General features: G+C 33.4%; 1 protein-coding gene across 5 annotated transcripts in view; it reads right to left on the bottom strand.

The window, feature by feature from the left end:
• Positions 1-11,971: 11,971 nt before the first annotated feature.
• Positions 11,972-21,961, bottom strand: part of GRIK2 (glutamate ionotropic receptor kainate type subunit 2) — a 653,495-nt gene continuing 643,505 nt past the window's right edge. For 3 of the 5 annotated variants that reach the window (XM_087443926.1, XM_087443925.1, XM_087443927.1), the window contains 2 exons: positions 15,976-16,107; positions 13,533-13,649 (listed from right to left, as the gene is read on the bottom strand). In XM_087443926.1, the coding sequence (XP_087300052.1) occupies positions 15,991-16,107 (117 nt within the window). In that variant the 3' untranslated portion in view covers positions 13,533-13,649; positions 15,976-15,990. Of the gene's footprint in view, positions 13,650-15,975; positions 16,108-18,003; positions 18,091-21,961 lie in introns of those variants that run through there. The other 2 variants (XM_014781130.2, XM_004422155.3) reach the window with 2 other exon arrangements.

Genomic DNA, 21,961 nt, shown 5'->3' with positions numbered 1-21,961 from the left:
TGGTAGCCCATGCTTTGTTCCATCTTTCTATCTGATCCTGTTACTATCTCAGTAATATTAACAAAATTTTTCATATTGTATTTTCTCGATACTATTCATTGTAATTTTTTTAATTTTCAGCTTGACTCTCCTAACACTTCAGTATCACAGATCACAGCACAGCCTTCTCTGCCACACTCCAGTCATTCTTTGCCAACGGAGTTTTAACTACTAATTAGTGGCTTGTTATTTTCCTGAGATGCCACTGTTCATTTTTTTTCAACAAATATTTATTGAAATTCTAAGCCTTAAACTCGTTCTGCAGACACAAAAACAAATTATATGAAGGAGAATGGGACATTGCCTCCCAGTTGCATATTAAATAAACAAGAAGGATTTTTTTTCTTCTAGTAGACTTAAGACTTTTTTTCCGTTTTTCCTGGGAAAATCAGCAAAGTAAGTCTTTGTGTACGTAGATCCATGCATCTTCAACATTTTGTGTGAGGTGACAGGCTCATGAAGGCCCCTAATGGTTACTTGGATGCTCTTCTAGAAACACAACTGCCAAAATGGTCTTTGAAAAAGTCAGATTTGATCACATAACTCCCCTAGTCAAAAACTTTTAGTGCTTCTGACTATAGTAAAAATACAGAATTCCTTACATGAGCATCAAGGCCTCTAATGAGTCAGTCTACAGTTACATGATAACCTTACGCTCAGGTCATTCTTTTCCTTACTCACTGTGCTTTAGCTATACACCAATCTTCTCTCTTCCCCACCTCTGTGTTTCCACATGTGCTATTCCTTGAGCGGTTCTTTCCTACAACTTTCATCCTTCCTCTCTCTTCTTCCAATGTTCACTATTTAACCTAAAACTTCATTTACTCAGAGACACCCTTTTCTCATGAATATAAACTGCATACCCTGTTATGCTCCGTACTCACTGTAGTGGGTAATTGATTTAATATGTAACAGTATACTGATGTGTGTGATTACCTGTGCAATGTTTGCCTACTCATTATGCTGGAAGCTCTATCAGAAAAACCCAGTCTCCTTACTAACCATTGCATCCTTAGCTAATGGTATAACATCCGGCTCACAAGGAAACATTCGTGGAATTAACACGCTTCAAATTATTTTCCTTAGAAGAAAGTCAATCATAAATCATCACCTATAGACTCTCAACTAGCCTTAATAAAAATATTACTGACACATGTGACAAATAGGATTTATTTCAGTACGGACTGAATAATAAATTAATGAAAGCACAAGCATGGCAATGTAGAGTCAAATCCTTGAAACATATTATTATGCACTTGAACTATCATAAATGAATAATGTCTATCAGTTCCGTGTCTATTGCCAATGTGATCACAAGAGCATTTTTCTTTAAATTCTGTTTTCATACTTCCCCTGCTGAAAGTTAACTAACTTTAAAACTATTTTGTATACATTTTTTCAGGCTATAAAATAGAAAGTTATTTCCAAAAGAAAAACTTATATATCACAAATGATTGTACACCTATTATGTGAAAGACAGTATACTAAGTCCTGGAGGACTTCAAAAAGAGATCTTAGATACTTTTTTACACGTGAGCTACCCTGCAAAAAATGGGCAGACAATTCTGATAGGGAGAGAAGGGGATAAGAACCTCGAAGGGATAGCAATTGTAGGAAATGAGAAAATTTAAAGCAAAATTATTAATCAATTATTTGGCATGTTTGAAACATAGAATGTATGGGTGCAGTAAGGGAAATGAAGCTATGAAGACAGTTTGGAATCAGTTTGTGTAGAGTTCAAAATGTCTCTAAATGGCACGTCAAAATCTACTAATTATATTGTAGGTAACAGAAAAAATCATTAAAGACTATTTTGCTCTTCGCAGTAAACAAATTATTTATCAGGTTCTATTTGTAAACAACTCTATTGGGAGTGTGAGGAGTGGATTAAAAAGCAAAATATTAGAAACAAAGAAAACTAGATGGAAAGTGTTTGCATTGAAGAGCAAAAGACTATGAGGGTCTGGCCTCTGTATAGGTATATACAAAGAATTCAAAATATTTAATGGCATTTACTTGTTCATTTCTGTGCCTCCTTCACAAAGTGTCTCCCTGGGGATATACTATAGTTCATCTATATCTTTATAACTTCAGGGTCAGCATGGTCTTTGAAATAAAATGGAGATCTAGACAAGTGCTAAGGGAAAGGGAAAAATTTAGGTGAAGATAATTATTTAAGCAGCAATTTCAAAAGACTGAGCAATGCCAAATAGGTTGGAAATATTTTCTTTAAAGTCAGGAAGAGACAAAGATGTCTACCACCACCTACTATATTCAACATTGTATTGGAGGTCATAGCTCCATAAAACAAGAAGAAACTTAAAAACAAAAGATTGAAAGAGGAAATAAGACATTCGTTATTTGCATATCATGTGACTGTTTACATAGAAAATCTGAAATAATCCAGAGACAAATATGTAGGAAAAAAAGGAGAGTTTAGCAAGGATACTGAATATATAGATATATACATATATATGCATTCCTGTATACAAGCAACAAACAGTATAAAAACAGCATTTTTAAAAAAGCCACCATTTACAATAGCTGCAAAAACTATAAATTACCCAGGAATAAATGAAACAAATACGTGTGAGAACTATATGCAGAAAATTGTAATGGACATTAAAGAAGACAAATAAGTGTTTATAGGTAAGAAGATAATATCAAACAAATACAAAAATTCTTTCCAAATTTATACAAGTGTTTGATTTCATTTTGATTAAAATTCCAACAGTTTTGTTTGTACACGTGTGTGTAATTTGAATGGTTGATTCTGAAATTTAGGTGATATAACAAGATACTTCTGAAGATAAAGAATAGGAAAGGTTTTATATTTATATAAAACCCAGAAACAGACTCATATATATATGAAATCTTGATATGTTCCGGACATATCATAGCAGATCATTGAGAGAAGGAAATACTGTTAAACAAATTAAATGAGGGGAAAAAAAAGATCTACAGATAAGGAAAAGAAAAAGGAATGCACGCATCCAAATTAAACTAAAATTATAAAGTAAAACTTCAGAATTTTTAGAAAAACATATAGACAAATATCATTCTGTCATCATTAAAAGGAAGCATTTCTTAAACAGGGTACCAAAAGTACTAAATATAGAATGACAAATTTGGCAACATTAAGATTAGCAACCTCTGTTCATCAAACAGACTTTAAAGAAAGTAAAAAACACAGAGGTAACACATGGGGAGAAGATGTTTGCAGCAAATAAAATCGAATAACAGATTTGATAATATCAATAGTAAATAGACTCCTAGAAATCATTGAGAAAAACAATTCAATAGAAACCTTGGTAAAAGACCTGAGTAGACATTTCAAAAAATATGAAACACATGTAGCCAATATACATAGGAGATCAATAGCAGTAGTCGACAAGGAAATGCAAATCAAGACCACAATGGCATTTGAGACATTTGATAAACAAAAATTAAAAAAAAAAAAAAAACTGACAAAGACGAAGAGTTGGAGAGGGAATGGATTAACAGTTTCTCTTACATATTGAAGATTATGGTGCTGATTGGTTCAGTGGCTTTGGCAGTGCTGTAGAGTAGAACATTGACATACTCCAAGGCTCGGAGTATGTATATCCAAGAAAATTGTTAACATATGAGTACCAGAAGATGTATACAAAAAATATATATACTAGAACAAGGTATAACTTAAAAAGAAAAAAAAATTCTAATACTCACTGACTGGAGAATAAATAAATTATAGTAAGTGCAGTCAATAAATATTACACAGCAGTAAAAATGATGAACAAGATCTATCAGGAAAACATGAACAAATCTTGGTAACATAATTTTCAGTTCAAAAAGCAAGTGTCGGAAGACATCGTAGAGCATCATACTTGTTCTCTCTCTCTCTCTATCCCTCTGTCTCTCTGGAAATTCTTATTTCCACTGTGAATTGTCTGGAGGTAAGTAGAGGAGAGGAGGGATATAACGAAACTACTGAAAAGCTTGAGAATGCCAAGAAGACAAGATGAAAATGAGAGTAAAAGAGGTCTAATGAGGAGGTAGAAAAAGAGAAGACAGGAGCTTTTGTTCAGAAACAGTAATTTCAGAGTTTCATATCTGGAGGTGAGGGCTTATTCCTTGTGGCACTGAAGGCAATGATTGGCTAGATATGTGGGTTACTAAAATGGCCTTAGAGCAAAAGGGGCTTAGTATAGTTTTTGGGTCACTACTGTAGATCACATTTATTGTTGTTGTTCTACTTCTAAAAAATTATTATTTTCTATCAACCTTATTTCATAGTTTGTTTAAGAGCCTGTCTGAGAAGTCTTAAGAATATTCTATGGCTATGTCTACCTAGTCAATGGACTAAGCTGTGGGAGCTGCACCCGTGTTCTATCACAAGCTGAGTACTCCAGTCTTCAGTAGGGAACTGCCAAAAAGTCACATAGGGTATCTGCATACCTTTAAACTAGTATGCAATCTTGCTTGAGAAGTAGAAAATGTAAGTGTTGGAGTGGTTCATGCATGCTGAAACTGTTCCTTTTTAGCACAGGCCTGCTTTTCCTTTTCAATATCTTACAAATCTCTATATATAGATAGATCAGGCCATCCATGGACGATCACAGGAAACGTCATCACACATGGGCAAGACTTCCTAGGCCAGTATCAATCACATTAGACTCACTGAGTGAGCATCGTTATGGTACAGGATGGCAAGGTCCAAATCATGTATGAACCTATGTTCCTCAGAGCAATGGTGGTAAGATTAAGATAAGAACCCTCTCTGCCTGGATACGGCTAGTGAAGGTTCCAGAAGTGAAGCACCCAACCAAATTCACTACAACATGCTGGCAGTGTTCCAGGAATATATAACCCTGATGTCATCTTGACTTCCAATGCCAGCAATGGCCCAAACTGCCAGCAGATGCTTCTCCCAGGTACTTTTTAGATTTACAATGTAAATATCACTACTTTTCTTCTGGTCATCAAGGTTGGTATAACTTACTCATGTTCCTGGAGCAACAAATTTGAGGACATCCTCATTTCTTATCTGTAGGACATTAAGCGCCACAGACATTAACTTAGGACAAGGCTCTGCGGGCTCCTCTCCGGGTAACAGAAAAATCATAAAGTTTTGAAATAACATAGTCCTATTTCTCTGGCTATGCATTCACTATCTCCTTACTAACCTTCCTTCCTTACCCAACAATTAAAGTTTAGAGGTAGTCAAGTCTTTGCCCTAGACCCTCATCTCTTCTTGCTTGGTACTCTTTACTGAGGCAATCGTGTTTACATTCACTACTTCAATTAATATCCCTATGATGTTGACTTTAATATGAATATATGAACTCTAGACGCTGACACATGTGTAATCAATTGTCTACAAGAAATTTCCACTTGGATATTTCAGAGATATCTCTAGTTATGTCAAAAACAAAACTAAATGCATCCTCTTAATCACAAAAATTTCTTCCACTTTCTTCTATTTCCTATTTGAGTTGATAATAACATCAGTTGGGAAAGCCATAAATCTAGTATAGATTTGCATAGCTTAGTTGACATTACTGGCTCTCACAAAACCAGTTCTCTCCCCTTTCCAGACTGCAATCACCTACAGCACTTGTGAGCCCCCTAAAGTAGGTCACCACCACGTGACTAGGTCCTGCCAAAGGGCCCCAAAGGTGATCGAGGAGAAGGCCTCACGAGGGTACTGAGAGATTGAAGCAATCTGGTTTATGGATTATCATAGGAAGGACAACAGATATAGGCACACAGTCAACAAACCCACAATAGAATTTTCATGAATAAGAAATAAACATTCATTTTGATATGTCATTGAATTGTCATTGTTGTTTGTGACTATGACCAAGCATAGTGGCTAAGAACATTGGAGTCATTCTGCCTGAGTTTGACACTTATAAGACTTTAAAAAATGTATTTAAGTTCCCCTGTCAGTAGTTTCCTTGTCTATAAAATGGCGATAATATTAGCCCTCATCTCATAGAGTTACTCAGAGAATTAGAGGGGGTAATTCATGTAAAGCACTCATGTCAAGTTATGGCACAACAATTGTTAATAATCTTTATATTTATTATTGAATTTACCATGAAATTATGTAAATTCTAGTCTACTAAATATCTTTTGAATCTGTCTCTTTCTGTTAATCTTCACTGCTACCAATTGAGCTTAATCTATACTGACATAATATCTTACCCAGACTACTTACTGATATGGCCTCTTCACTAATCTCCCCATATCCACTCTTGTAGCTATTTAAACCATGCCTCCAAATTGAAGCCTGAATGTTCTTTACAAAATGCAGATCTTATCTAATAATCTTGCTTCTGTTTAAGAGATTTAAATGGTTTCCTATTGCTCTTTTTGGATAAAGATCAAATCATTAAGGTCACTTGCATTACCTTGCTAAGGTCTGGCTCTGACCTATATTTTAAATGCATCCCTATTATATATCCCCATGCCTTAAGTCTGTATTGACGTATTTAGCTCATTTGATTAAGGTCAGCTTCCTCCTCTAAACTATCACAGCAAGCACCATATCTCTTTTTGATCATCATTGCATACCCAAGATCTAACACAAAGCTTGGTTGATAATGCAGGTTCACTGATTTTTTAATATACAGAAATGGATGCATACTTAATTAATGAACGATGGCGGGGCACAGAATAACAGGCTAATTTTAATCAAAGTGTCCAGGTTTTCAAAAAACGGAAAGGATATCTTGGGAATCAAGGTAATGTTTAATATAAGGTACGTCTTGATCTATAACTAAATGAAAGGCATTCTGCAGAGCAAAGACATTGCCAACTGCTTCCTCTTTGGATGAGTTTCAAGACAAATAATGTCATAAGGGAAAATCCACTTTTCCATCAGCGAAAGACATATAGGAAATGTAAAGGAAAACAATAAGATATGAAAGAATTTGATAAAAGAGAGAACAGCAGTGATAGATGGCACATGAGTAGCAAATGAGCAGAATAGAGGGTCAACAGAACAAGGTAGGGTCTAGTGGGCTGGGGTGAGAGACTAGAAAATACCAGGGATGGCAGAGATTTCAATTTGTCTCCCCATATCTGTTTATATATACATTTTCCTTAGTAATAGAATACAGTGGCTGGAGCTATAGCTGATATCCTAAGCCATAGGAAAACCTTAGATTAGGAGTTGAGATATAAGATAAATGTTAAAAAATACTTCAAAATATTATAGAAGGAGCATATGTGTACTGTGTTTTTTATTTCCCCTTTTAACTTATGAATTTTGACCAAGATGAGTGAAATTTATGATTTTAGATTTTTCAGTGCATTAATGATGTTGGATTAGATATTAAACTCTACAGATTGACCTTAAGGTTAACAATATGGCTAATTGAGAGTGTTACATTTTTGGAAGTATAATATTATAGAAATCTGTAGTTGAAATGTAGGAAAACAGGAATTGTCTTTTGTAAAGATTCAGGGATATACTTGTTTAAATTTTTTTTTTTTAAATTACACTGATAAATGTGAAAGCAAGGTATAGTGTAAGGCAATACATTAACAAGGATTCTTAAAATCTTACAGTTCACTAAGAAAGTGTTCCTCATCTACATTATAACACATGTTTCTTGAGCTTTATAAAATAGAAATTGGAATGTTTTGAATTAGATCTAAGCCCTTAGGGTATAAATTACATTGGCTTCCAAATTCAGCATTATTTGACAGATACTAAAATAGAAATCTTTCCCATCAGAAATATTCCTGGGCTCCATTTTGTGAAATGCATTTTTACTGCAAAAGTATCCCCTTTACATATAGAGTTAGAAAAATTATTTGGTAAGATGAAAACATTGGCAATGTTATATTCTTTGCAATTACGAGAGCAAGTTCTGTTCTGTCTCCACTCTATTTGAACCAGAGGAGTTCTAGTTTTTATTTTCTTCCTATACTGGATTTCTGCATATTATTTTCTTTAAAGAAAGGGTTCTTGCTTCAGGTAACAGTGAAAGATTGAATGCACGCATCAAATTTTGCTCCCTACTCACCATAAAAATTACATTAGAGAATTTTTTTTTTAGTGCATAAAGCTCCAAGAATAAGGAGAACAAGAGAGGTGAAAATCTTAACAAAATTTTGGAAGGAGAAAAGCATACGAACAAATGATATTTAACTAAGCAGACTAAAAAAAAATAGAATCCCTAGTGGGCAGTGTGAAAAGCTGAGAACAAATCAAATTGTATCACAGAATCCTCAAAGGCACAGGAACCAGCTGAACAATGTATATTAATAACTAGTGGTATAGGAGGGAGAATACAAGGAGGACTTACTGAATGTCATTTGAAAACAGTGGATCCCTATATTGCCCTCCCTCTTCTTCACCCCTGGGAGCCTGTTCTCCACCAACTCAGGAAAACGATGGGGAATTATTCCCAAAAGAGAGAAAAAGAAGGACTCTAGACTGAAGGATGCCAGGTCCAGTTGAAAGCCTGAGTACTAAACTTAATACAAGGTGATTAAGGGACCTTTGTCATTCTGAGTACAGAATACAGAGATCTCAAGCTCTCTTAACCACAATTACCCAAATATTGGCAGTCAGGGCCTTAATCTCCAGTCAAGAAATTAAAATATACCTCTCAGGGGAATCTAACAGGTCCAAGAGGAAAGATCCAAAGGTAGGGACATTCTGAAGGATTCATCAACAAATAGTCCGTCTAAATTAATCTATGGTAGAGTTCAAATTAGATAAATATTCTCCCCCACACTGCTGTGCACAAAGAGCTACCAAATCAGATTTTGTCCCCCTTTAACAGGTTGCTAAGAATTAACAAGCATCTGAAAAATATCTCTAATGTGGAAGACAGAATTCCAAACAAGCAAACAGAAAAATGCACCTGCGAGGAAACAGAGGTCTTTTTGGGAAGAAGGGAATGTCATCAGATTACAATTAATGTCTTCAGAGATCTAAGAGAAGATATTACAGCTATAAAACAAGAACTCACAGAAATTAAAATAATTTGGCAGAAATGAAAAACTCAGTACATTTGGAAGATAAAGATGACAGAAATGAGAAATAGGAAAGCAAAGGTAGTTAAGTTTAGACTCAACAGTTCAGGAGCTCCAATGTTAAAATAAGAAAAGCTGTTAGAGTGAACAGAGAAAGCAGAAAAAAGAAAGTTATCAAAGAAATAGTTCATAAAGTTGTCCCCAAACTGAAGGACAACAGTAGCTAAATTGAAAAATTCAGCAAGAGCCCAGCACAATGGATGAAAGTAGATCCACACCTCTCATTGGGATATTTCAGGATGCTGGGGACAGAGATGAAATGAACCTAAGAAAGAGTTAAAAAAAACACTCACATACAAAGAATCAGGGATCTGAATGACTTTAGGTTTGTCCACAGTAGACTGGAGGTAAGAAAGCAATGAAAGAATGCCTTCAAATTCATTTAAGAAAATGATTTTCAACTTAGAATGCTATACTTAGCAAAACTAATAATAATTTATGAGAATAGAATAAAAGCATTTTTAGACATGAAATATCTCCCTCTCAGTCAATTCTTCTCTAGAAGCCACCAAAATTAGAGATAAACCTCAAAAAGGGAGGACATATGTTAGAGGCAACAGAGGATTCAACATGGTAGAGAGACTAAGAGGATCTCCAGAAAGTAAGAGAAGGAAGGACTCGCCCAATAATGATTGTGCTGCAGACACAGAAGGCCACTCATCAGTCCCTATTGGAGCAGTGTGACTGAAATTACAGATACATGCAAGACTGTCATGACCAGAATCCTAGCTGCCATTGTACCATCTTTCAAACCTGAGGACAAAATTCCTAGGAAAGCCTGGCCTATGTTGTTATCCATACCTTGCTTGCCTTGATCAGACACTGATGAAGATCTTCTTGTACCTTTCCTGCCCTGTTTCCTGAAACAACTGGGCACTGTCTTCTCTTTGTTAAAGTATTCGGCTTAAATTTACACTTCAGAGTTGGAGGTGATCAACAATAAGCCTAGTCTCAGAGTATATAGAACAGCTAATTCCCAGTAAACAACAATTTTTGGTGCACACTACAGCCAGATGCCATGATTCTGTTGTACTTATGCAATGTATACAATTTGCTGTAAATATATTTCATAATAAACAAACATTAAAAAGCATTGTTGTGCTAAAACACTTAAATCATTAGTGTTTAGTACATATACTCATTCAATAATAAGGAACTTATATTTTTTAAAAAATATAACTGAGTTGCAAAATATTTGAAACATTGTAATTAATAAACTATCCTTATCTATTTCACATATTTGTAACATAGAATATATCCCCTTAGTGCTCCCATGGTGGTTAGGGTTATTCAGTTGTAAATGTGTGAATATATCTCCCTGGTATTCTCATAGTCATTAGGATTACTTAGCTGAGATATATAGGAATATAAAGCCTTGATGCTTTCATCCGGTTAGGGTTATTTAGTTGTGGTGTATGTGAAAATATCCCCCTAGTGTTCCATAGTAGTTCAAGTTACTTATTTGCAGTATAAGTATCAATATAAAATTGATTACCTGAGTCATCAGGTTATGTTGTTGACTAGACAAGGTATTCTTTTCCTCTCCTTATAATTTGAGTGTTAACCTAGAGAATAAGACTTACTCCGATATACTGCCTTCACAGAGAGAGGAGACATTCTTTCACTGGTTGAAATTATTTTGAAAGTAATTAAGATTTTATTAAAATTAAGAAGAGTATCTCATATATGCATAAGCACCTAACGAGGCAGGAAATATCTGTTTTGGCAATAATGTAAAAACCTTTAGGAAATGGATACAAATTAAATATTACACACTGTTCATGTATTCTAAATTACTTTTAGAGTTAAAATACAGCAGGTTTTTTACACTTTTCAAAATTTGTTAATTTAATACTTGAATAAAATGACTGTCAAATTTTACCAAAAATCTAAATAATTATTTCTTTCTACTTAAAAAATAAAGTTGTCATTTCCTACCTATTATTAAAGTTGTTTATTATAATGAAGGATTGAAATTTAAAAATTCTTTAAAATCTGCTTAGAATCTGATTGATAAAAAGCTTAATATATTCCAAAATCTGAACATTTTTATGAGATATGTTATTTGTGGCAATTTACCATGGAAAAAAACAGTGCTGAGATTTTTAGCAGTGACTTGTGTAACTCTCTAAAATTAAATTTGGGGACAAAATTATCATTGAAATATGAATTTTAATTAAAAATAACCCTGACACTAGAAATTGTGAAAACACTTGGGCATTTAATTTTTAATTTAATTAGATATTAGCAATTTGATTATGCAACTCCTGTGAGTATAAAGAAATATGTCACAGAACTTTTTTCCTTTTTCTTCTTTTTTGGTCAGGAGTTCTAGTTAAAATGTGTATCTTTTTTGCTTAGTAAAGTATATATTATAATTTGTGATTTAAGAAAAATGTTCTGTAGGTTCTGTTAGGATGTTAACATCTAAACCACATCATTACTAATTATTAATATTGAGTTATCTCTTCCTCTCCCTTTACTGAATTACATTGAATTTTCAATGCACAAAGAATTCTTAAATTGGACATGTATTGAACTTCAAATATAATATTCGTAATCACTATACAGTCTTACACAACCCTATAAATATAGTCAATAGCCACTGATAGAAGAGGTAAGATCACGACTGTTCCCTCTAGAATTGCTATTTTTCTCATTTAAACTCTTCTAAGCCTAAAGATTACATTACATATCTCAGTCCACCTTTTCCTACATCTGAGTAGCTCATCCCCTGACCTTTGTTCTTCTTTTCTTCAGGTAATTGGAAAGTGGCCATCCTTGATGACCCAGAAGAATTCAGGAAGTATAATTTCCTTAATGCAATGAGCATATGGTGCGTTCATTTACACATACAAGAGAAAAATGAAAGTCAAAGCTGAAAGTCAAATGGACATAATTTTAATGATTTTTTAATCTTGTGCATTGGATTCAAACAGCAAACTGTGTGCACTCAACTGTTATCACAATGTTGTCAAGAGGTCTGTGTCTTTTGCCATTTTACACACAATTGTTCATTACAGTATGTTATCAGCCTCGTGGAAACCAGGGGTGTGGCATGGTAAGCAGTGGTGGTAGTGCACCTAGCTTTTATATTATCTAACTTGAAAATATTCTCTTCTATGATTCCTTTTTTTCTTGATAAAAATAGTTTTCACCAAACGTTGGTGGTGCACACGCACTACCATTCATGCTTGACATCACACCCCTGACAGGAACGCGTGTTCTTATTTTGTTGATAAAAAGTATTACAAAAATTTCCATACAAAAACTATTTTCATAGAAATCTTGCATTTCCACAAATAAACCTGAACATTTTTTTGAAAAAAACTGCTCAAGGATTTTGTTCATTTAACATTGTGACTGTATTGATAAATGCAGTCCACTTCAAAGTTCTCCGCACATAATTTTCTATGGATGACCAGTCCCCTTTCTCATTTCACCGAGATCTGCCCAGGCTCCATCAAGTTCATTTATAACAGAAACGAGGGTTGGGGTTAACGTATCTGAATGTTATAATGAAAGCTTCAGTCTTCCACATAACCATCAATACTCAGCCCTCTTTACAACTTAAGACAAAAATTGCAAAACATCATCCTTTTTAATTGAGAATCTCTGAACCAACTGTTGATTTTTTATTCTTGGTGTGGAGTTGGGGAAAGGGTGTGGGGGGGATAGGTAGGGATCTGGTACAGTTATATGCTAAATCTCCCGCCATGGTGAATTTAAGAGAAACGTTATTGCGTTGGTAATTGACATTTCTATCTCAATCAGTGACACAGACTGTCAAAAAGAAAGAAAGAAAGAAAAACACCGATGAAGATCTGCTTTATATTCCACTTGCCATGATATTCAGATTTGTTTTGCATTACATTTTTTCACATCCTATAAACACATATCGTCTATTCAGATGATCATTATACTGAGTAGTTGGGGGCTAGTAACATCACCACCTCTATTATCTGGGTGTTCAGAAGACTGTACTCTTCCTTGTAACACTACAGTTTTTGCTGATTCCAAGTATTTTTACTCAATGATTTTTTTATTGGTTACCCTTGGGACATTGATATTCCATCTCCTGGCAACAGTTGGACTTCAAAAGGAACCTGTAATTTCTTACTGGACTGCATTTGGAACCAGCCACAAAATCCGCATGTAACATTCACTCAGAAGAAGGGAGGAACCCATGATAAACAGTGTAACCCCGTGTAACTTAGTTGATCCATGATGCTTGTAAATCAAGTCTGATCACTGCAACTGCTTAGATCACAGTCTCTAGTTCATAGACACAGCGGCATGAGGTAACTCATTTTATTTTGCACAGGTTGCATATTTCCACAGGAAACATTCTCGCTAAATTGTTTGGAAAAAAGACGACAGTTTGTGCTTGGGTGTTTGGTCTCCCAGCTTTATGCCATGGTTTCTTTACCTGGCAACCTTCTGTCGTTAAATGTGTGCATGTTGATAACTTCTTCTGTTTTCACAATAACTGGGGCCTGTGGCTTGTGTTTTAACCGACGCTGGCACTTTAAGGACATCCGCAGTTCTTCTACCATGGCGCTACAGAAGGACCTCTACAGAATAACACAGAAAATGAAATATTACAAACAGATAAACTGCAACAGTCCAGAAACAATATTAAAATCATCCTCAACAGACTTGTCAACATAGCAGCCTTGAAGATTTAAAAAATTTCATTAGAAAGATTATATCAAATTGTTACAATTTTAATATACAATACATGATAATTAAAATATTTTATCAAAGTGGGCTAGGTTAAAGAAAATCTCCACCTGATAGCAAAATGAAGTACCAACTAGGAATGCATATACTACATATATATTGAATAAGATTTTCAGATGTGAAATTATTAGCATCATAAGATGTAAATCTCCCTTAAAATTTAAATACAAACACACACACAAATCTATAACCAGAAATCCATTCTTGGTATTGAAAAGAAATTAGAAGAAATTACTACTTGTTAGATCACAACATAAGATATGAAAATTTTCTTTTAACATGATTTTTCACTGTGCATCTCAAAACGAAACAGAAATAGTACTCACACGGTTAGACATAAATATATGGAAGATAATTTCTGGTATTTATTATATGTTTTTGTGATTATGCCTATAAAACTGTTGATGATGATTACAGACAAATATGAATTAATCATGAAATGACAAATTGTAGCACATTAGAAATCCATGAAAAATATTAACATTTTTTATAGTCATCAGCTTGATAACTGAGAGCTGGTAAATAATTTATCCCCTGAAGAGAAAAATGTCCCTATAAATATTTTTTTCTTAGTTCCCATTTCATTGGCAATAAATTTGCTAGAAAGTCTGTTTTTCTGGGGCTCATTATTACATGCACCTCAAAACTCATATTACAAAACCATATACGTGAAACAAAATTTTGTTAGTCTCTATCCCCTGCTAATTGAGATACTCATGTGTTAGTTACATATAAAGCAGAATCATGAATCAATTACATATTGAATTCAGATGGGCTGAGAGGCTCTTTCTGTGCAAGAACTAAAAATGTGGACAACAACCAAAAATGTAGACAAGTGTGAAAAATTTACACAATTCCCAAAAGTGATATGAAAACATAATGAAATAAATCTAATCACATATGCATGTAAAGACTTATTTTTTGCTTTAGGTGTTGCTGCTTTCTTGTTTAGCAACTCGGGCTAATTCCAAAAGAATACAGGATAAAAATATTTAATACCATATATGTGTCTTATGTTTTAAAAAAATATTTTGCATGCATAATCTTTCGTGACACTCAGACTAACACTTTGAAGTAACGTAGGCATCTATATGACAGAGAAAACTGATTCAGAGAGAAGGTAAGTCAGTTTCTGCAGCTCATGCTGGAGACTGCATCAAGATACCCTGATACCCAATTTTGTGATTTTGACCTTGCCTTAGTACCTTCTTGTCTGTGCCTGGCTATATCCTCAATTTTTTTTATGGGTTCTTTGAACAGTTTCCTTAGTGGTCTTCCCAACTCTATATCTAGGCTATTCCTTTCCAAAAGGCTCACAATTTCCAGAATAATTTTCTTTTCCAAGAAACAGATGAAATCCAAATCTTCTATTTTCCACGTCATGATTTCTCTAATTCAGCTCTCTCCCTTCCTCCCCCATCCCATCTCTTCTTTCTCTACACACATCCTTCTCTGCTTGGACTTCCAAGGTTTTTCTCCTTTGCCTCTCCCAGCTCTGGGACCCTGCCAAGTTCTTCTATCTTTTGTATCAATCTAACTTTATCCCTTACTTCAGGACATGACCCAAATTTTAACTTATGCAGGAATCGCTTTCCAATTGACCAGGCTCATTATTTTCATTCAATTTACTTTTATCTCTTTTGTATTTTGCACTCATTGTCATGTTTTTCTATGTGGCCTCTAGGTCTTCTACGAAGCCCTCTCACTGAATTGTAGAGAGCAGAGATCAAGTGCTCATGGCACTGATTGTACACACATGTGTTCCTTAAATGTGGACCGAATTAACACAATAGCTACACGTGACCCTGATATTTTAATTCTTACTTAACAATGTTTCTAATTCAATTGCTGAAAAAAATTTTTTCACAAGCTTAGTAAAATGCACTATATTCAAGTTTTCTAATTAATCTGGTAAAACTTTGGTATTTGTTTAATATCACTAAATTAGTAAAAATATTAATTTATTAGTATTTGTAACGGGTGATGATTAAATGCTACACATGAATTCCCCATAAACTACAGTTACTGCCATGCATTATTTATTATGTGTTAAATTATACAGTTCTGAAATTCACGAATTATGTTTCTATTAAAGGACTTATATGACTTCTGACGGCCAGTGTATGGAAACAGTGTTTCTTGTTGCTTAATACCTACTATTAGATGTACTTATTAAGAACATGATGATGATGATGAAGATGGTGATGATGACAACATTGTAGAAATGGAAAAATCTGACTCCAAAAGGGGGAGGAATACATAGTCTCGAGGTAACTTAGTCGTGGCTCTCTGTTGAAACATTTAACAGAAGAACTGATTAGATAATATAACACGGTCAGAACTTGATGGCATTGACACTTAAAAATGTTATAGGATGTCAATAACGTTGTATTGTTTGAAATAAGCCTTCATGTAAAACAAATAAACTTCTCAAATGTTAAATAATTTATGACACCCTCTTCTCAGCAAACTCGATTTTTAGACATTTTGATCATATTAGTTTCAAAAAATAATAGAACAGATATATTAATTTTTGTTCATACTAAGAGAGTAGTCTAAGCAACTAATTTTCTTAGAAAAAAATTTTATAGATGTACATACCCTTTCAACTATGAAATGATTCAATTTAATTTCTAGTAAATTAAGGAGTAAACTGTATTTAGTACCCTATACTTAAGATTACAAATAAAGACACATAGAACTCTTTTGAAACAATTTTATATAATATAAAACTTATAACCTTGAGTAATGTAAAATGTAGGCAAAAAATCTACCACAAAGACAAAAATACTTTCATCTTTTATAATTTAAAATTATCTTAAGTAAATTTTATTTACAAATTTAGAAACGCTTAAAATTGTAAACATATAACAGCTCCATTACCATCCTAGGCTTTATCTATTTTACAAAGCCATTAGAAAGTGAAAAATTTAATCAAGAAAGCTTTAATTAATTGATCAGTAGCCTTGATTACATAATGTCAAATTATGACTTTTATTAATTTTTTTCTCTGAATAAGCTGAATTTTGCCAGTTCTTTTTTGATCTATCAATGTAAGTTTATCTGAAAATTAGTTTTATCTTAGGTTACTAATAAAGTCACTGTGAGACAATAGGTTGTCTTCTCACTTAAAGAATATTTCTAATCCATTATAAAATTATGAAAACTTTTAGATCTTTTTTTTGTGTGTGTGTGAGGAAGATCAGCCCTGAGCTAACATCCATGCTAATCCTCCTCTTTTTGCTGAGAAAGACTGGCTCTGAGCTAACATCTATTGCCAATCCTCCTCCTTTTTCCTCCCCAAAGCCCCAGTAGATAGTTGTGTGTCATAGCTGCACATCCTTCGAGTTGCTGCATGTGGGACGTGGCCTCAGCATGGCCCGAGAAGCGGTGCATCAGTGCGCACCTGGGATCGGAACCGGGCCGCCAGTAGCGGAGCGCGTGCACTTAACTGCTAAGCCATGGGGCCGGCCGGAAAACTTTTAGATTTGAGCAAGGGTTTGGAATCAATGTGGCAGATTAAAACAATCTAGTGGTATCAAAAAGTACTGCTCACTGTGGCAGCAGAGTAAACACATATTCTTTTCTTTTTTAAAGCTTCAGAATGCAAATTCCATATCTTGATTTTTCTAAGAATCTAAAATTGAAACTGTAAGGATTATTGAGAAATATAGTGGTTTCCCTTTGCTGTATGTTGCCAAAAAATTACTACGTCTGATTTTTAAATAAAATTCTAACTTCTTGTCATTTGATAGAGACAATTTGTCTTTCCTACTTTATATAATGATTGGAATTTTAAAATATCTTTTTATTGAACTATGAAATAAGGATTTGAAAAACCCAAGTGAACTTAACAGGAGTTTCCTGGGTTATAATAAAAAAGAAGGAAAGGAGAAGGAAGAGTAAGAGGATGCAGAGGAGAACAGGAGGAAGAAGGGAAGGAGAAAAGGAAGAGGAGAGGGAGAGACAGAGAGAGAGGGAACAAAGGGAGAGTGAGACTGAGGAAGGGAGAAAGAGAAAGAAAACTATTTTGCTTTCCAAATCGCTTCTCCTTAGGGATGGAAACCCACAAAATGTGGCATTAAATAAGGTAAGTTCCTTAGGGTGAAAACAACAACAAAAATGTTTCTCCACATCAATATAACAGACTACAAAAAGAAAAAAGAAAGGCACAAGGATACTAACCATTATTTAAAAACTCTTTTAGTAATTTTCAAAAGTTTACTAAACAGTGTCTGGATGGTAGGGTGGCACTAACCAAATAGAAGATTCCTGAAAATGAAAATTTAAATCTTTGAGCTGTTAGCATGTATAATTGCACTTAAATTAGTAAAATTCATTAGAAAATTCAGTATACTTAATGAGACAGCCTGTATTTACACATCTCTAAGTCTTGAAACAATGAAGGTCTGGAAACGTTAAAAGCATGAATTTGGCTATATTTACATTTTTTTTTTAGAAAAGCTATATTTTTTTATTTTGAGTATAATAAGACAACACATCAATAGTCTGCAGATAAATGTTCTCAAGAATATCATTTTTAGTGTTATAGAATAATTTATTTTTAATAGCTTAACTTTCTAATTTATAGACATGTTTAGATGATAACAGGATGTGACAGTACTTGGAGAAGCACATAATTTTTTTAACATTAGACATCTGGTTGTAAACATGCTTCACATTGAACAATGACATATTTAAACTTCACTTTTAACTTAAAACCTTAATATTTAGCAATGTCTTCTTTTAAAAAAAGCAACTGATGAAAAAGAACCAGTTTGATTTTTTAAACTTTGAAGCTCTTCACTTTCATGTTGAATATAGGTAGTCATTTATCACTCAAAGGAGAAATAATTATAAAATATCATCTGTTACTACCAAGGCTGTATTTGTTTAGTATTTATTTTTTAAGGAGGAAACTATTTTATGTGTCTTGCTGTCCTATTCTTTGATGGTATAAAATTAACTAAATGGCACTCTAATACTCATGCAGAATAATTTCCAACCATTTCTGCACACAGTTCCTACTTGAAGCCCTACCAAACATCTTCAAGCTGCTTCTATCAGATTTTGTAGCTCAATGTTATAATATATACTAGCATATATCAACCAAACTGTTTTGTTTTGTGTTTGTCATTTAAATTATTAGTTAACTGATTATGGATACCTACTCCATTCTCAGAGACATTTCTAATTAATTTCTGATGCTGTCGGCCATTTGAACAAGAATTCCAAATCACATAGTAGTAGAGACAAATCCAAAGAGTCACTGTGATCCCTGCAGAAAATTATCCCCCATTAGATACTAACTAAATTAACTAAAAATAACTAAAATGGAATTAAAAGTATATAGGATGTAACATGCAATATTTTGTATAAATGTTGATGTACTAAATGAGGAAAATAAATGTCATTTAATGTGACCTATTTCTTTTGATTTATACTTTTTTTAATTGATTGATAGTCTTTTTAAAATATCAAATAGTTAATGCTATATATATATCAGAAGTATGAACTGACCTAAGGCTGTATAAATGCAACGGTAAAGGAATGAGAGATGAAAAATGACTAGTTAAGACACTCATGTCAAGAATATTTCTAGCAACTTTGATCTTGACGTTCAGCTTTAGAGCAGCTATCTTTTTGAAAACATTGTATGATTTAGACAAGCTGTGCAGCAGTCAGACGGGACTTAACATGTAGATTCTTTAACGATCCTACTGCTTAATCACTGTAATTTCACAGCTAGAGAAACTGAAACTCAAGAAGTCAAACTATCTGTCCAAGGTTATGCAAATAACTGGTATCAGAGCTAAAAGAGGAACACTACTCTCTTGACTTTCCTCCTATGAATGCTTTGTGATATAGCCTGCCTCATTAACGGTGATTGGAATTTCAGTTGAGCCCTTTACCTGGGCTCTGTTCTTAATAAATGTTAATTTTTTGAACACTAAATAATAAATCATACAGAAAAATATTATGGAGCAAAAAGAAACGCATTTTTTTTCCGCAGTGAATAAAGGGACAAAGCTTCCTTTGCTTTAGCCTGGATTATTTTACAACGATAAACATAACCAAAGGTTAAAATATTCTCAGAAACCTTAACTCTTAAAGAGACAGTTACAGAATATCTTTATATTGCATTTTGCAAATACAATGAGACAGAGAAAAATGGGACATCATTATACATTTTTACACTTCTCCTATTTAAGCTAGAAAAATCAATAAATAAAGTCTGACAAGCTTCAACACCACTTTAGTCAATGCAGCTGTGAAATGTATTTTAAGAAAAAGCCATGTTAATCATCACATTCTTGCTAATAGTCATAACGGTATCATTTTTCAACAAAATATATAACATCCAAATAACTAATGTTTAACTCCGGGAAAGCTCTCTTTTCTTAAGGGCTAGCAGTTAAAATGTATCAGATTTATGAATAATAATTATTATTATATTATAACAATAGCTGCTATTATATGCCAGACACATGCAAAAAACTCTACGTGTATTAACTATCTTAATTTTTATAACACTTTCACCTATGGTGACTTCATAACCCATTGATTTATTTGAAAAGACATATACAAAGGTTAGGTAATTTTATCCAAGTTTGAACAAAGTTGAGAAATGATCCCAAGTCTTTTTTTCTTCAAAACTCATGCTTAATGTCCAAGAAAGTGAAACAACTAGACAATGTTTATCATCAAAGCCCACGATCTGTTTATCTAATTCGAAGTCCTACTCCACACATTTTATCAAACAACTTCAGGGAGAAAAAATAATGAGAAACATAGTTAAATATTCTACCTCCATTTTGTGCAATATGATATAGTGTAAATAGTATTGAACCAGGCATTTTTGACCTTGAGAAACACACGACCTTTGAGACACTTATCCTCATCTGCACAATGTAGATAATAACATTTGCACAGTTCTCAGGGTAACTTTGTACTCAAACGAGATATTACACTTTAAAAACTCTAAAGTCATTTATAAAAATAAGATAGTAAAATGACTATCTGTTGAGATACAACATTAATTTTAAAACATCATTTATGTGCATAAAAAGAGTATGGGTTATCATAAACAAATGACTTAAAAATCCATTTGCTGATTTGGAAGTAGATTAGTGAGTAAAATAAAGACTGGCATCTCATTTTGAAGTATGATTTTATATTTGTATGTAAAAACATTTTAAAAAGCCATCCAGTTAGTCCTTATATAGGTCATTAAAGGAAATTGAGAGCTGCTCTGCTCTCAGAGAAAGGCAGTAACATAAAAACAATACAAAATGGACAAATAGTCCGAAGTTTATTTGCAACTTTTAACTTCTGAATAGCAACTTGCTTTATAGCTAAATTTTATTGTATTGAAAATTTATTTAGAACTTTTAACTTCTGAAAAGGTAAATGCAGTTAAAATTCCATATATTAAATTAACAAAAAACATAGATATTCTGTGGCTTGTAAATAGACATTACTTGGAAAATATAAATATCGAAATAAAATCTTTACTGATTATTTAGAACAGTATTTGCATTCGTATATCTTATCCAATAAATGGCTTCTTTTAAAAAGCATTGCCTCTGTTAGACCTAATTCTTCAACATGCTGAAAGCAATTTGTGTATAAGGATCTATGAACAATCTGTTTTTATTCTTCTGGTTCCTCGAAATACAGATTCAACTAGCTTTGAAAAGTGTTTTCCCTGTGAATAATCTCTCACCCAGAATCCCAGGTCTTTCAGGTTTAAACGAAACCACTGATTTTCTCTTTATCATTCCCCAAATTGCGTTGTTTCATTCATTTGTCCTTCTACTATGAGATACAGCTCCCTTATACATTTGTTATTTAGCTACAGCCTGAAGAATCTTCTATGTGCCCTGAAAATATTTTTTGAACTTCCAGATTGGAAAAATATAATTATTTAGAGATTATCTTGGATATGATTTACCAGTGTTCTATAATACAAATAACCGTGCTGAATAAAGTGGCCTATATTCTGAAAAACAATATCAAATAGTTCTTAAAATGTAATTCAATCATCTTAGAGGAAAGTTAGAACAAACATATGTGTCCAGGACAGGAAACAGCTTACAATTTCAATATCTGAGCAATAATTTATATTTTTTATTTCTCAGAC

This window comes from Ceratotherium simum, chromosome 19 (genome assembly GCF_057802395.1).
Source record: "Ceratotherium simum simum isolate JZ-2026a chromosome 19, ASM5780239v1, whole genome shotgun sequence".
In the NCBI taxonomy this organism is placed as follows: Eukaryota; Metazoa; Chordata; class Mammalia; order Perissodactyla; family Rhinocerotidae; genus Ceratotherium; species Ceratotherium simum.
Note: the sequence above shows the minus strand (reverse complement) of the source record. Positions and strands in the feature narration are given on the sequence as shown.